The sequence below is a fragment of the Raphanus sativus genome, chromosome 3 (genome assembly GCF_000801105.2).
Source record: "Raphanus sativus cultivar WK10039 chromosome 3, ASM80110v3, whole genome shotgun sequence".
In the NCBI taxonomy this organism is placed as follows: domain Eukaryota; kingdom Viridiplantae; phylum Streptophyta; class Magnoliopsida; order Brassicales; family Brassicaceae; genus Raphanus; species Raphanus sativus.
The window spans coordinates 28,304,495-28,320,301 of NC_079513.1; the positions used below are offsets into that span (position 1 = coordinate 28,304,495).

At 39.8% G+C, this 15,807-nt stretch overlaps 4 protein-coding genes and 1 non-coding gene across 5 annotated transcripts; 4 read left to right on the top strand and 1 right to left on the bottom strand.

The window, feature by feature from the left end:
* The first annotated feature begins 254 nt into the window (after positions 1–254).
* On the top strand, positions 255–2,870 carry LOC108847218 (thylakoid ADP,ATP carrier protein, chloroplastic). Its single transcript, XM_018620406.2, has 10 exons — positions 255–713; positions 1,187–1,243; positions 1,352–1,414; positions 1,507–1,563; positions 1,664–1,747; positions 1,832–1,900; positions 1,978–2,090; positions 2,169–2,338; positions 2,419–2,497; positions 2,567–2,870. Exons 1-10 carry the CDS (start codon positions 327–329, stop codon positions 2,703–2,705), a joined length of 1,218 nt encoding a protein of 405 aa, XP_018475908.2. The 5' UTR covers positions 255–326; the 3' UTR covers positions 2,706–2,870.
* A 141-nt stretch (positions 2,871–3,011) lies between these two features.
* On the top strand, positions 3,012–7,634 carry LOC108845739 (protein root UVB sensitive 5). The gene is given in 16 exon segments (XM_057005587.1): positions 3,012–3,304; positions 3,404–3,469; positions 3,551–3,621; positions 3,624–3,704; positions 3,805–3,976; positions 4,079–4,125; positions 4,213–4,291; positions 4,362–4,434; positions 4,557–4,646; positions 4,710–4,769; positions 4,899–5,012; positions 5,122–5,182; positions 5,255–5,373; positions 5,451–5,543; positions 6,020–6,320; positions 7,322–7,634. Coding segments are annotated over 15 exon segments (1,524 nt in total). The 5' UTR covers positions 3,012–3,152; the 3' UTR covers positions 6,266–6,320; positions 7,322–7,634.
* On the top strand, positions 7,567–9,739 carry LOC108838076 (E3 ubiquitin-protein ligase AIRP2). Its single transcript, XM_018611057.2, has 5 exons — positions 7,567–7,990; positions 8,565–8,715; positions 8,832–8,898; positions 8,976–9,210; positions 9,304–9,739. Exons 1-5 carry the CDS (start codon positions 7,926–7,928, stop codon positions 9,518–9,520), a joined length of 735 nt encoding a protein of 244 aa, XP_018466559.2. The 5' UTR covers positions 7,567–7,925; the 3' UTR covers positions 9,521–9,739.
* A 1,926-nt stretch (positions 9,740–11,665) lies between these two features.
* On the top strand, positions 11,666–14,518 carry LOC130510153 (uncharacterized). The gene is made up of 3 exons (XM_057006506.1): positions 11,666–11,732; positions 11,928–14,314; positions 14,486–14,518. Exons 1-3 carry the CDS (start codon positions 11,666–11,668, stop codon positions 14,516–14,518), a joined length of 2,487 nt encoding a protein of 828 aa, XP_056862486.1.
* Positions 12,143–12,249, bottom strand: LOC130510354 (small nucleolar RNA R71). The gene has a single exon (XR_008944026.1). It is a non-coding gene; the product is annotated as a small nucleolar RNA R71 (small nucleolar RNA).
* Positions 14,519–15,807: the final 1,289 nt, after the last annotated feature.

Below are 15,807 nucleotides of genomic sequence, written 5' to 3' on the forward strand. Positions count from 1 at the left end.
TTCTAAATATCCTATAATTAAATCCAGATTATGGTCGGTTCGGACAGGTTGGTCTGGTCTGGTCTCGACCCGTACTTGAAGTTACTACAATCTGGCTTTGTTAAGGAGGCCCACAAAGCCTATATACATCAGTAGGAGATGTTTAAACACTGGCCCAACTGCGCCCAATAATTTGACTTGTTTCCCTCGTGGAGCCCATTAATTTACTTGCAAGAATCCCACCACCGAAGACAATTTATACATTGGACTCCGGTTTGGGCAATTAAAAATCTCAGGAGGCGTGAACTAAAAAGAAGAATCAGACAGACATTATCAATCCGGCAGGCATGGGAGAAGAGAAATCTCAACTTCAATTCCGTAGTATCCCTTCTCTCAAGACTTCTGATTTCGCTCTCACCACCAGTGAACCTTCATGGAGGTTGCCTTCGAGAGCGAACAAAAGCAGCGGTGGCGTTCTTAGCAATTTCGCCTCCTTATCGGTTGCGATTAGGAGAGATCGAAGGGAATCTCGTGGAGCATTCGCCTCCGTTTCTGTCGTGATTCCAAAGGAAGAGGATGATTTCGCGCCTACTTCGGCTCAGCTTTTGAAAAATCCCGTCGCTCTTTTGTCATTTGTACCGAAAGACGCCGCTCTGTTTTTCGCCGGAGCGTTCGCCGGAGCTGCCGCAAAGTCAGTCACGGCACCGCTTGACCGTATTAAGCTCCTTATGCAGGTACGCTTTCTCTCAACAACTTCAAGGTTTTGTCGCACGTGTTTTCTTTTCTCTTTTTTTTCTCCATTTTTTGTTTTTAATAATTAAGAAAAAATGTTACTAGTAAACATAATAGTACGCCGTCGTTTTGGACTAGTTTATATTCTACTACATATGAGTAAGCATAATAGTACGCCGTCGTTTATATGCAATGTCTTTTTCTTTTTGAACAACATATATAATGTCTCTCATACACTTAAATTAGAAACTAGTCTCTGTGCTACATATGTAGTAGATATGGTCTGATGAACAACTTACTTGGATCTTTCCATGAGATGATGTTATCATGCTGTTACTTTCATTATCTCTCAAGTCACAAAGATATCTCTTAAGAGAACCTTCTTTGTGGTGTGACTGTGTTCTTGTTATAGACACAGTGTAATATTTTTTTTTATTCTTACAATCTAATTGACGTCTTATTTGAATTATTATAGACACATGGTGTTCGAGCTGGGCAACAAAGTGCTAAGAAGGCTATTGGTTTCATAGAGGTATATAATATCCTCTAAAGTCATGTAGTGTAGAAAATTTGTTTCTTCTTACTGTAGACTCGTTGTTGATCTGGTTCTGTAATTTTGGAATATTATATATAACTACAGGCGATTATGCTTATTGGAAGAGAAGAAGGTGTTAAAGGTTATTGGAAAGGAAACCTGCCTCAGGTACTCTGACAATCTCTTTACATAAAAGGCTGTGGTTTGTAATTTGGTGGATTTTGATTGCTCAAAATCTTAGTCGTTTTTGAATATTTCAGGTGATAAGGATTGTGCCTTATAGCGCGGTCCAGTTGTTTGCATATGAAACATACAAGGTATGTGATCTTCAATCATCTTATCAGGTTTATCATTTCACTAAGTTTCAGAACCCGTCTATTCACTGTGCACATTTATGTTTTTTTTTTTAAAATACAGAAACTCTTTAGGGGAGAAGACGGTCAATTGTCTGTTCTTGGAAGGCTTGGGGCTGGTGCTTGTGCTGGAATGACCTCTACTCTGGTAACTAGTGTTGTTTATCTGCTTCATCTAGTCTCGGCGCAAATCTTAAATACCTTTAAGAAACTGCAACCTTTTTTAATGCAGATTACATATCCTTTAGATGTGCTGAGATTGAGGTTAGCTGTTGAACCGGGGTATCGAACCATGTCCCAGGTATGTACATTGGATTATAGACCAACTCTAAAGCTCCATAAAGTCTTCAAAATAAAAGCGCAAGATGTGACATGTAGGTAGCCTTGAACATGCTGAGGGAGGAAGGAGTTGCATCATTTTATAACGGTCTGGGTCCTTCGCTTTTAAGTATAGCTCCTTACATTGCCCTCAACTTCTGCGTCTTTGATCTGTAAGTCTGCTAAGTCCTTTACACATCTGAAAATGTTTCAGTCAAGGTTTGTTTAGATTATTGATACTCCGGATGCAGGGTAAAGAAATCTTTGCCAGAGAAGTATCAAAAGAAGACACAGTCATCTTTGCTAACAGCAGTAGTGGCTGCTGCTATTGCAACGGGTACATGCTATCCGTTGGATACCATAAGAAGACAGATGCAATTGAAGGGTACTCCTTATAAATCCGTATTTGACGCCTTCTCAGGTAAAAAGAAAAAACATCCTTAATGTGCTTTTGAATAAGATTAGTTTCGGGTGAGTGACCTCGTTAAAACCGATGAATAGGTATCATAGAACGTGAAGGAGTGATTGGATTGTACCGTGGGTTTGTCCCCAATGCCCTGAAAAGCATGCCAAACAGCAGGTAAGTTTCTTATATAGACTTGTGAAGAAGGCAGCTTTCTCATCTTGTGTTTTATCATGATGTTTTCAGTATAAAGCTGACAACATTTGATATCGTGAAGAAACTGATAGCAGCGAGTGAGAAGGAGTACCAAAAAATAGGGGACGATAATCGCAAGAAAGCAGCAGCAACTCCTCCTCCTCTTAACACAACTGATGAACAAAGCTGAAGCCCTTTTTCCCCGTAAACCAATTATCTTTTCTTGCTGTTTGTGTGTGTATTGCTTGAATGTTTTTTTGTTTCTGTGGTAGACATGATTTTTGAATTGAATCATGAAGCCGACAAGGCAGAGTTGGGTCCATGTATGGGGGTAATAAATATGTCTGTTTGTGTCCGCCCTTGCGTTTAATTTTTCGAATAAAAACCGGTTTGATTGGGGATTCGAAACTCTCTCAATTGCGGAATTGCTTACGTTTAATTTTTCGGTTTAAGAAATAAATAAAATAAAAACCGGTTTGATGGGTATTCGAAACCGGACCGCTTCGGAAATGGGACTGGGAGTTCGTTCTATCTATTTGGAAAAATGCGGCTGAAGGAGGAGGAAGAGGAAGAGATTAGCGGAAGACGTGTAACGAACGAGACTCTGAATCTCAAATAGTAATATTGCTCGTCAGTCATGCACTGTACGTTACGATTGCCGTTGCCTCTTCACATTCCACGAACTCGAACAGCGGCATCCTGTAAGCCGAAACGACGGCGTGTGGAGGAGCAGTTGCGGTGCCGCTGTGCTCAGTCAGACGAAGAAGAAGCCACCAATGATAATAAGAGGTGAACATTACTTTTTGATTCTCGAGGAGTTAGAGTGGTTTGGTCTTAGTCATTTAAATTACGGCCGGATGAGTGATTGATTGTTGATACAAGTGTTAGAGTTGGAGGAGGAGGAGGAGGAGTTTCGATTGTGGTTGAGAGATACGGGAATGGAACTTCCAAAAGGTCCCAGCCTTCTTATTTCCCCCCCCCCCCCCCCCCCCCATGATTTAAACATGTCCATAACTGACTTTGTTTAGTGTGCAGATATTTGCTAGATGATGATGATGATGACTCGCCTTTACAAGGCTTTCTAGAGGAGCGTGAGCCTAAGCCTGATACCAAACTGTGGGCTCAGAAACGAATACGCTTTGGCTTCCTGATCTTGTCAAGGATTTTGTTTTTCCCTCCGGCTTTCCTGGTACACTTTCCTTTTTCTTTATTTGGTTGTAGGATCCTAATTATGATTATGATGTAGATTCAATGAGTTTAATATTCTCTTGTAATGTAAAAATCAACAGGGTCTGTTTCAGATGATTACTTGGACTACATGCTCTGGCAGTTCCCTACCAATGTTACCGGCTGGATCTGTAATGTCTTAGTCACTTCTAGTCTTCTCAAAGCTGTTGGCGTTGGATCTTTCTCTGGATCTTCTCCTGCCGCTACTGCTGCTGCTTCTGCTGCTGCCATCAGGTTTTCTTTTTTATTCCCACTGCTATCTCACCTTGTTTGTTTGTTTGTTTGCTCTCCCCCCCCCCCCCCAACTTCTTATGGTCTATTTCTCTCTAACTTCAGATGGGTATCCAAGGATGGTATTGGAGCTCTTGGCCGTCTTCTTATTGGTAGGGAAACCATGGGAAGACACTAATAAACGTTCTTGGTCTTATCTAAGAACCTCTTCACTAACAAGATTATATTTTTTTTTCCAGGTGGACGTTTCGGTAGTCTTTTTGACGATGATCCTAAACAATGGCGCATGTATGCTGATTTTATTGGCAGTGCTGGAAGGTTTGTAGTATAGGACTTCAAGCCATTAACAATGTATAGCATTTGATTGCGTTTCTTTTTGTTTTTGCAGCTTCTTTGATCTGGCCACACAACTATATCCAACCCAGTTCCTACTATTAGCATCCACAGGAAATCTCGCCAAGGTGGTTCCCTTTTCCTTCCACCTGCAAATCTTTCATTTATATTTTTAGTATTTATCAAGAATTCACGTCGGCTAAAGCATTGATTGACAGAGTGCACCTTCTAATATTTCTATTTGAATTAGGCCGTGGCTAGAGGATTGAGAGATCCTTCATTCAGGGTCATACAGAGTCATTTTGCTATCTCAGGAAATCTTGGCGAGGTAGCAGCCAAGGTATGCTAAGTCATGTACGTTTTATCTCTGTTAGCAGTCTCTGATTCTTGTTCAACATCTCAGGAGGAAGTGTGGGAAGTTGCTGCCCAGCTTATTGGTCTTGGTCTAGGCATTCTTATCATTGTATGTTACTTTTTTTCTTTGTGCTTCTTTCTTTCTTTCAAATCTATTCATTACAAGTCCCAAGTTTGATCCTGTTAAAATTTTACTGGCTTTATGTTGAGCCTTTGCATTCTGTAATATTTGATGCAGGACACGCCAGGCCTTGTAAAGTCATTTCCCTTTGTGTCGCTTACATGGACGAGCATAAGACTTGTTCATCTATGGCTACGTTACCAGTCGCTTGCAGTCCTACGATTTGACACAGTAAGAGTTCTTCTCACATGGTTTTTCCTACAAACTTGAAATTTAATATGAGAAGAAAACCCCGGATAAATTGAATAATACTTTGATTTGAATTATGAAATAATGCCAGATAAATCTTAAGCGTGCGCGTATCCTAGTACAGTCTCATGTTGTGCACTCTGTTGTACCAGGTTAGAATGTTCCTCCTTTTTTCTAGCTTATTACTAAACCTCGAAGTAAGACCCATATTTGTCTCTTGACAGGGTATGTTGACTGCAACAAGCGAGAAAACATTTTGGTATGGCAGAGATTCATGAAACCTCGGATCATCTTTGGTGTTTCTCTTGAAGAAATATCTGGTTTGGAGAAATCTGTTTTTAAGGTAATCTTCTTCTTCCATTTTAACTACGTCCATCTGTACTCCTGAGAGGATCTTATATTTTAAACATTGACTTCCAGGTTAAAGCACTCCTTAAGATATACACAAAGGAGAACTATATTCTTACGTTGAATAAGTTGAACAAGGATACCGAGTTTTCTGTATCCTTTAAGGTACGTGCGGGGCCCTATTAAAAAAAATGTACTCGATCATAGAACTCATGAAGCATTAATATCTTGTTTGTCTTTCGAGTAATCTGATAGAGATTCACTGGTGGGTAATTTAGCATATCAAGTTATGACTTAGAAGAAATGGGGAGCTGATTTATACTTTGCTTCTTGTAATTAGAATACGTTACTGGAGTAGCATACTGCATACGACATAGGAGTTATTTTTCAGTAATATCGGCTTAATTGAATGAACAAAGCTTCTACACTTGTCGGAGAGTACTCTCGGATATCTTTGGTGATTTAGTCAAAATTTTATTATTTTATCTATCAATTAAGGCTTACATGCTCTTATTATCTCTGGACCCTTTTTATTAGTTCTTATTTAAAACTACCTTCCTTAAACATAATTTGTGGGTTAGTTTAGTATTCTACTCATTCCTTCTGCCTTTTACTTGATCTCTGTGAAACTAATAATGCAGGTGAATGCGACAAGCGGAGACGTGTTGAGATGTCTTTGGCAAGCATATTGGTTATACGAGAACATGGAAGAAAGCTTGAAAAACAAAGATAGTGTGGTCCATTGGCTGAAGCAAAGCTTGTCGGAGATGGAGAACAAGTTTGATGATTTCTTGTTCAAATTGGATACTGCTGGATGGAACTTAGGTGAATCTAACTTGAAGATTCCCAACCACATCCTCATCGACCAGGAGTCCATCCCTCTCTGACATTCCATTATTTTTCCACGGAGCAATCTCTTGAACATAAGAAACTGATACTGAGGTAAATAATACTTACCAAACACTGTCAATTCAAACGTGGAGTAATTTTTGTTACTATATCTTAGGCGTCAATTGAATGTAGATGACTTTTATAGAATATAAAAGTTTGGTACAACTAACAGTTAGGATAATATCAGGAATAGGAATTGTATGGACCACTTGTATGACATGATCAATATAGATTTAGAGTAAAAAAAAGTATAATTATATCTTAAAATAAGTTAGTGTGGATAATGAGACAAATGGTGAGGTTTGAGGCCAATGATATAGTATGATTGTCATTATGCCCTGCTTTGTTTGTACTTGAATCGCCACCCTCGTTTTATTGCGTTTAGTTTTAGAATTTAGAGGACGTCGGCATTCCTTTATGAAAAACAAAGAAAATGACCTTTTATACAATTTGATTTGTGTATAAATAATCTAACAGAACCAAAAAATAGCTATTACTATTATTATTATCTAAGTAAATGTTAAAAATCATGTAAAAGGATCATAGTTCTATAAATTGTTGTAACTTATTTTTTTTTATATTTTATATGAGACTTATATTTTTGTTAATGATTTATTTGCTGATTAATTTACCAAAAACTGATAACAAATTGATCTGTGACGAGAGTTCAAAAAGAAAAAAATTGATCTATTTCTTGCCCATCACTGCGAAGTTGAATTAGTGGTGAGTCATTATCGCTATTAATAACTTGTCTAATAATGATAACAAATCATGTCACCAAATAAGCTATAATTGTTTGATCCTTTTGCCTAGATCCATTCATGTAAAAGCACACGTAGGTCATATACGTATCCTAAAAGCCAAATTAGTAAGCAGATTACGAGGCATTACGAGATCCAAGCATGCAAATATTTCATAAACAAATCCCTTAAGGGTTTACGTATTTGCATTTAAGTCTGGTATCCTCTACTACCCAAATACGTTAAAAGCTAGTTCATACGCTTATATATCACGACACGTGGGATGTGATGGTGGTCCCCATTGACACGCAGATACATGTCGGTCACGTATCTCTTACAAGGCGCACAGTTGCACACACCACCGCCGCCTGGAGTAGTGACACACGTCCTGTCACTCAATTTTTTTCTATCTCAGTTAAATAAATAATATTATCCTCGTCCTTGTTACGTGGGGCCCAGGCTAGGGTTTTATGGTAATTCGGTAATACCACAAGTAATGTCTAACTTTTTAATAATTAGTTCCCAAAGTTCCTTGTAGAACAAAAAAAAAGGGAAGGTCGGAAGGAGCCTTTACTTCAGACGCTCTGTTCGCTTTTGTTAATGTTAAATATTGTGTGATCTTTGATTACGTGTGCTCTACGCGAATTTAGGCAAACTTACTTTCTCTTTCTCTTTCTCTCTCCCTGTCGCTACCTCTCCACGGTTGAGTGAGTATAAATCTACAGAAAAAAGGATCTTCCATGGGAATGGGAGAGAGAATCTATTCGAGCTGTTAAGGTTTGCGATATTTTAGGCTTTAGTTTGATCTCAAAGATTAGGAAAAAAAGGGACTAGGGTTTTGTTTTGTCTTTGTCGCACGCTTGGAAGCTCTGGTTTATATATTGGATCGTTAAGAGACGCAAATTTTTTTAAAAAAATGCGAAAGTCGTTCAAGGATTCACTCAAAGCTCTCGAAGCTGATATCCAGTTCGCCAATACCCTGTAAATCTCTCTCTCTCATCTCTGGTTAATAATACACGCAAAGTTTATGTTCTTTTTTTTTTTGTTTTTTTCCCATGGAATCTGATTGTGTTCTTCGTAGATGATCGCTTTGGAAATTTTGATTGATGTCTCTTGCTTACTCTATTCTGGTTTGCCTGCTGTTTTTTTTTTTTGAGTTTTCCGGTTCGATAGATCAAACTGTGTACACAGCCTTCGTTGGAGTTCTATCGAAGATTCCAGATGGGTTATTCAGTCTGGAATGATACTTGTTTGAATCTCTGCTGTTGTCTGATTGCGTTTGCTTGCTTGCTTTTGCTGATGTCAGAATGAATCTTGAGACTTTGCGTTTACGCCAGCTTTTGTAAAAAATGTCAATTTATTCCATTAGCCAGTCTCAGACGCCACCACCACTCTTCCTCTAACCTGTCAATTATTTTTTATCATACATATATATAATGGGATTCTATCCACAAGTTTGACCTTTACTATAGTATAAGACTTTTTTTTTTATAAGACTTGTTTTAATAATCACAAACATTCTGATGTCTCTCTCTCTCTCTGTTTTTTTTTGAAGGGCATCCGAGTATCCAGAGGAGTGTGATGGTGGGTTCGTGCAGATGAGACTGTCTTACAGCCCCGCGGCTCATCTCTTTCTCTTCCTTCTTCAGTGGACTGATTGTCATTTCGCTGGCGCTTTAGGATTGCTTCGGATCTTTATTTATAAGGTCTACCATCTTCTTCTTTTTCCTTTTTTAGAACTCTTTGAGAGTTTATTCTTTCCGGACCTTTTCTTTGTCTAGACTTGATATTGTGATTCTCTATTTTTTTTTTTTTTTGATAGGCATATGTTGATGGGAAGACCACAATGTCGCTTCATGAACGGAAAGCTAGTATCAAAGAGTTCTATGGTACACTTAGTTATTAACTAATATTTTTGATTAGGAAGTTGGTCCAATAATAATGTTCCATTTGGGTATTGCTGTAGATGTGTTGTTTCCTTCGCTATTGCAAGTTCACGGAGGGATAAACGATGTAGAAGAAAGGAAGCAAAAGGAGATATGCGAGAAAAGATACCGGAGAAAGGACACAACAGAGAAAGGAAAGATGTCAGAGGTGGATTTGGAGAGGGAGGAAGAGTGTGGCATTTGCTTGGAGATTCGCAATAAAGTTGTTCTTCCTACTTGCAATCACTCCATGTGCATAAATTGCTACAGAGACTGGTGAAAAAAATGCTTCCTCCTCTTTACTCACTTAATAGTCTTTTTTTTTTTTTAAGTTGCAGTAATAAGAATATTGTTGTTGTGTTTAAACAGGCGGTTGAGGTCACAGTCGTGCCCGTTCTGTAGAGGGAGCTTGAAAAGAGTGAATTCTGGTGATTTATGGGTTTACACTTCGAACAGGGAGATAGTGGAGTTACCGGAGATATACAAGGAGAATGTGAAGAGGTTGTTAATGTACATTGACAAATTGCCTCTCGTTGCTTGTGACCACCACCCAACTCTTGTTCCTTACGCTCATGTTCCGCGCTGAACAATCCCTACCCTCTTTAATTATAGCTTATCTCATCCTTCTTCTGCACATAGCATTTCTAATCTCTATATTTTTTGTAAATAAGAATTTATGTTTCTTTTTCAATTTGGGGGGGGGGGGGGGGGGGGGTTCTTTTAAGTTTTTTATGCAGTCTCTGATTTGGATTTGTTATTTGTATTATCACAACTTCCTCTTGGTAAATGGCTTTGAAAACTTCGGTTTGATCTGTTGGCAATACATAATTTTGGTTGAGGTAGGGATCGGTTGGTTAGATAGTGGACCAAAGACATATCGGTAGAAGTTTTGGTTACTTTCGTAATTTGATTTTTTTTTGGTTTGATAATGCAATTTTGATATCTTGTGTATTTACATGTTTTTAAGCTTCATTCTAGTCCTTATATTGTTCCTTTGCATGCATTTATAGTGCATTTAGGTCGCATTGCATTACATTTGTCTCTATCAGATATTGGAGATGCTTGTTGGTGACTTTGGAGACATTTGAGGGGTTTTGAGTCAAAAGAGTGAAAGATGAACATGGATGAAGGCCTTAAACTATCTTTTGAAGCTCAAATTTTGGGAAGACAAAGTAAATTGAGTTAGCTTTCTAATGGAGGTGGTTTCAAGTCATTTGGATCTGTATTGAAGGAGTTATGATCAATCTACTGGAGGCATATCAACCCTGTAGCGACATCAGCGTAGCGACCTCGCCTGGTCGCTAAGACGCAACCCGAGCCATCATAGCGACATGCGTAGCGACTTACCAAGTCACTATGATGAGAGAAGCCAGAACCCAAGAAATGACTAAGTGTCCGTAGCGACCTCTGCGTAGCGACATGATCACGTCGCTAGGAGGCCACCCGAGTGAGCGTAGCGACCACCATAGCGACTTGCAAAGTCGCTACAGATCCTGAAGAGTTGAAGAGTTCTGTAGCGACCTACCTGTAGCGGGAAGCAAGGTCGCTACGGGCGAAAAAACTGCTTTTTTTATTGGGTTGATCCAGGATTGTTGGGTTGACCCAACTCGTTTTTAGGCTTCTATAAATACCCTTTAGACCTAATTTTGAGGGATATCTTGTTTAGATTGTAATCACATTAGCTATTTTGGTGAAGGACTTAATCTTGAGCTTCTTTTCATCTCTATCTCTTGTGATTATTAATCAATCTTGACCACTAAGCATGATTAACCTTCAATCATCCATGGGTTTTGGGTTATTCATGTCTATTAGTGAGTAGTTACCTTTTGGATTCATGGGTTAGGGTGATTAGAGTGATTAAGTGAAGATCTAAGGGTGCTTAGTGTTAGATCTCTTGTTTCCTTGCTTGTCTACTTCTCTTAATGCTAGATTAATGTTGGCCTCTTTATTCTAGAGCTCTAGACATTTCCCACCCACAAGGTGTTTGATGAAATGTCTGAACCAAGTAGAGCTTGCTCTAAACTTACCTTACACAAAGACCATTGTGTTAAGGGAGTTTAGATAGTTAGTAGACTCATCCTTAATGATTGCTTAGATCTTTTAGGCTCAAAGACCTTTGATGTCTAGTTGATTAAAGCAAATGAGCATTCTTCTTGACCATAGAGCTTGCTTATTTCAGTGTTCTAGACTTAAGGAAGTTATTGATTGAAAGTTTGCCATCCTTAGATTGGATCTTAATCACTTAAAGTCAAATGCCTAGCCCCATGAGTCCTATTGTCCAAGATTGATTGAAAGCTTGTTTCTTTATTGCACTTTAGCATAGTTCTAGTTCATATCATCATTGAAAACCTGATTGCACTTAGATTAAGCATGGTCTTGCATTCCCTTTGCTTTAGAATCACTTAGGATTGGTTCGACAATCTTTTACACTACAACATTTGATAGGGACCTGAAAAGTCCTGTTATCAAATTGGCGCCGTTGCCAAGTTCTATTGTGATTTTGACATTGGGATTTAGTCATTTGCTTGAGACTAAGTCATTTTTATTATTATTGTGATATTGGCTCTGCTTTTTCCTCTTTCTTTTTCATTTCAGGTGTATGAACTTGAGAAGTAGAGGGACTACAAACCTCACTCCTCTGGTATCAGACATCCGGGCTTTGGAAAGAGAGAATATAAGAAGAAGGAGAGAAGAGGAGCAACAGGCTCATTTCAACAGATTGGGTTTTGATATGGCTCACCATCAGAACCCGAATCAAGATAGAGAGATCCCCTTGGAAGCTGCCCAAGAGGGAATTGGTCAAGGAGCTGCCAACCTTCGACCACAACACCCACAGCGCCAAGCTCGCGCTATTGGAACCTATGATCGCCCTCACATTCATGGTCATATGTTGGGAATCAGAGCACCTGCTGTAGAGAACAACAACTTTGAGATCAAGTCAGGACTGCTCAACACCATTGAGAACAACAAGTATCATGGTCTTGCTACTGAAGATCCTTTTGACCACTTGGACAAGTTTGATAGCTACTGTGGTTTGTCCAAGACCAATGGAGTGTCAGAAGATGCTTTGAAGCTCAGGCTCTTTCCTTTCTCTCTGGGAGACAAGGCAAGACAGTGGGAGAAGTCTCTCCCAAGCGACTCTATCACTACTTGGGATGAGTGCAAGGAAGCCTTTCTAGACAAGTTCTTCTCCATCTCCAGGACAGCTAAGATCAGGAATGAGATCTCTGGGTTTCAGCAGAGGAACTTAGAAAGTTTCAGTGAAGCATGGGAGAGGTTCAAAGGCTACCAAGCTCATTGCCCACACCATGGCTTCTCCAAAGAAAGCTTGTTGAGTACCTTCTACAGGGGAGCTATACCACAGTGTAGAAACAGACTTGATACAGCCAGCAATGGATTCTTCTTGGGCAGAAACGAGGTGGATGCAGAGGAGCTGATAGAGAACATGGCCAAGAGTGACTCAGTATACAGTGAGGATCATGATAGAGTCAACAGAAGTGATGATCAGCAGACCAAGAAAGAGCTCAAGTCTTTGGAAGAGAAGTTGGACCTACTTCTTGCCAACAAAGCTAAGCTGGATCAGATGAAATCAGTTGGGGAACAGCAACAAAAGCAGGTTGCTGAGATCAAGAAGATTGATGGCTTGGAAGGACATGAAGAGGTGTGCTTTATCAACAACAATGGAACTTGGTATAGGAAAGAGCCCAACTTTCAATATCAAAACAACTACCAGCAAAAGCCCCTCTACAACAACCAACAAGGTGGTTATCAAAGCAACCAGCCTACTCAAGCTAGAGGAAGCTCTTCTCAAGCTCAAGTTCCAAGTTCAACTACGGAATCTATGTTCAAACAAATCCTAGAAGCTCAAGGGAAATTTGCTAAGGACATTGGAGATGAGTTCAAGGCTGTTCATGCCAAGATTGATGGAACTTATTCTGACCTCAACAACAAGTACATGCAACTTGCCTCTCACGTCAAAGCTTTAGAGAGCCAGGTTGCTTCTTTGCCTTCATCCTCCAAGCAGCCTATGGGAACTCTACCAGGGAAAGCAGAGGCAAACCCAAGAGAACATTGCAATGTTCTCCTCTCTAGTGACACTTCTCAGGTCGCCAACTACAAGAGAGAGGTAGATGAGATTGAAAGATTGGTCTTTGGAACTGAAATTGAACAGGTTGAACATGTGGTTGTTGCAACAGCTGAGTCCAAGATTGTGCAAGAAGCTGACAGGATAGTTGCAGCAAAGGTTAAGCAGAGCAGAGAGCACAAGGCTGAGAAACCAGTTGAGAGAAGATCTGATCAGAGGCTGAATGTGGTGAAGCAGGAAGACACTGAGGTTGAGCTATCCCCCTATGACAAGCTCCCTTTTCCAGAGAGATTCCTCACCAAAGCTCAAAAGAAGGTGGTCTCCAAATTCAGAAAAGACTTGAGTGATATTGGAGTAAGGCTTCCAGAGATTCACAACATGCAAGCTGCTCATGTCCAGATGATGCTCATCAAAGACATTCTAGACCACCAAGCTGAAGTAGCAGAGCTCCTGGACATCTCTACACTCAAGCTTGATCCACCAATCCCACCCAAGTCCCTCTCTAAACTAGGGCACCAAGGGATGTTCACTTTGCCTTGTTCTCTTGGAAAGCTTAACTTTGATGATGCTCTAGTGGATTCTGGTGCAAGTGTGAATGTGATCTCACTTGAGGTGATGAAGAGTCTAGGGATTGAGCACATGCTACAAGACACATCTACGCTCCAATTTGGGGATTCCTCTTCTACAACCCCAATTGGTATCATCAAGGATTTCCCTTTGCAGCTTGGAGCATGCACCATCCCTATAGACCTCACTGTTTTGGAGATGGCAACTGGGAAGATAGTCCCATTGATCCTTGGCACTCCATTCCTCACAACAGTGGGAGCTTGCATAGACTTTGCCAACAACAAAGTCACACTCCTAAATGTGAACAAAGCTGTCTCATACCCTCTTCAATCACCTAAGTTGAAACCTGAGTATTGTGGCACAATAACTTGTGGAGCATCCTCCATTGAGAAGACAACGGCTGAGCTGAGTGGTATTGAGAAAGAGGTTCTTGGTGAAGAGTCCCCTAAGGAGAAGTGTGATGAGCACTTGGAAAGTGCTCAAAAGGAGGAGGTGAGTGAAGCCACAAAGGCCTCCCATGGCAAGAAGAAGATTGTGAAGGAATCTCACCCTCCACCTCTTGAGAAGACTCCTCACACCCTCACTCTTCATCCAATGAAGCTCAAGGATGGAGCTATTGAGTATAAGATCAAGTACAAGGGAAGGTCTAAGCCATTCTCAAGTGCAAGGGCCATCATCACTCCACAGTTCCAAGATGATCCACTCAAGCTTCAAGAGCTTCTCTCTCAAGTCCTCACCATCACTCTGGAAGGTGGGAAGGATCCTCCTTCTCACTAGTACAAGAGAAAAGGTAGTCAAGCTAGTGACTCAAAACAAGCTCACTTGGGAGGAATTCCCATGGTTATCCTTGTATATAAATTTGCAATTTTCATTTCTTTATGTTTTCAATAAGTGTGGTAGAAGTTTCAGGCCAGGTCCAAGTTCCAGCTCTAGACACCCATTACCGCACCTCACTCTCCACTTGAGGTATCACTCCAACCCTTCTTTGTACATACCATTGCTTTTATCATATTTTCGGTATCTTCTTCTCTCTTATTCACACAGAGACTGTGTGATTTAAGTGTGGGGGAGGTACCAAGTATTTGATCATGTTTGCTTTGTTGATTGTGCGTCTCATGCATTGCATTGTGCATTCATATATGCATAAAAAAGCCATAAAAATTAAAATTTTGAAAAATGCATAAAGAATCATGTAATTGCATCACTTGCATTCTTAGGATTGAGTCTAGATCATATAGATTGCATTCACTTGCATATGGAGCAGCTGTTGATAATGCCTTGTAAAGAACACTTGTTTGCACTGAATTTGACACCCTAGTTAAGCATATCAAGTAGCTTGTGCATCTCTTGAAAGCCTTGCATGCTTCGTGCCTTGAAAACTCTTCTTGAAACATGTTTGCTTGCTTGATATTGGCATTGTTCTTGAAACCAGCTCCAACCTGAATCTTGAGTTAAATGAACTTAATCTTTCTTGCATATGGGCATTTGCATACTTGATCATGGATCTCATACACATTTGGGTTATCTTTTCCATTGAACCACTCTTTGTTAACCCAAATGGCACTCCCTTACCCTAAAGCCCTTACCATTCTTTGAAGCCTACATTGATTTGCATGAGTGAGGCCTCTTTTGATAGTTTGTCATGTGCAAAATCTTGAGAGTATTGGGAGCGACATGGATTTGTTCTCATCTCTTGCTAGCATAGGGTCATCATTTGAGCTAGCTTCTAGGATGGTGAGTGGGTGTATGTTTCTTAAAGGTTTAATGTCTTGGGTTTGGAGTGTGAGAAAGATGAGCAATAGGGTGTTATGAGAAAGAAAAGCCCTAAGGACCTAGAATAGAAAGAAAAGAAAGCTCTTGTTTGTATTGTTTGAGACATTCCCCCTATATTAGAAAAAGAAAAAAAAAAAAAAAGAAGAAAAAAAGAAAAGAAAAGAAAAAAAGATTCAAAAAGATAGCGGGGAATGGAAAATAAAAAGATTTTAGAGCTTAGAAAAGTGAATAAGAGGTCCTTAGTGATTAAATCATAAGAAAAGAGAGTTGTTTATTGGGTGAGTGATGTGAGTGTTTGTTATTTTGGGGTATGGGATGAATGAAAGGGGTGTAGAATTTGTAATTACTTAGGAATGGGTAGAATGATGAGGATGAATCCATGTATGCATGAATTGCTCCTAGTCTTAGATAAATTTTGCATAATGATCAAGCTCCTTGATTCTTGAGTG

Excerpts from the sequence above, each read along its gene's own strand:
- LOC108847218 (XM_018620406.2), top strand. The coding sequence starts at position 327 with ATGGGAGAAGAGAAATCTCAACTTCAATTCCGTAGTATCCCTTCTCTC. Across the intron at positions 1,901-1,977 it reads GGTATCGAACCATGTCCCAG|GTAGCCTTGAACATGCTGAG; the intron begins GTATGTACATTG and ends TGTGACATGTAG. Across the intron at positions 2,498-2,566 it reads AAAAGCATGCCAAACAGCAG|TATAAAGCTGACAACATTTG; the intron begins GTAAGTTTCTTA and ends TGATGTTTTCAG.
- LOC108838076 (XM_018611057.2), top strand. The coding sequence starts at position 7,926 with ATGCGAAAGTCGTTCAAGGATTCACTCAAAGCTCTCGAAGCTGATATC. Across the intron at positions 7,991-8,564 it reads ATCCAGTTCGCCAATACCCT|GGCATCCGAGTATCCAGAGG; the intron begins GTAAATCTCTCT and ends TTTTTTTTGAAG. Across the intron at positions 8,716-8,831 it reads TTCGGATCTTTATTTATAAG|GCATATGTTGATGGGAAGAC; the intron begins GTCTACCATCTT and ends TTTTTTTGATAG.
- LOC130510153 (XM_057006506.1), top strand. The coding sequence starts at position 11,666 with ATGGCTCACCATCAGAACCCGAATCAAGATAGAGAGATCCCCTTGGAA. Across the intron at positions 11,733-11,927 it reads AGCTGCCCAAGAGGGAATTG|ATCCTTTTGACCACTTGGAC; the intron begins GTCAAGGAGCTG and ends TTGCTACTGAAG. Across the intron at positions 14,315-14,485 it reads TTCAAGAGCTTCTCTCTCAA|AAGTTTCAGGCCAGGTCCAA; the intron begins GTCCTCACCATC and ends TAAGTGTGGTAG.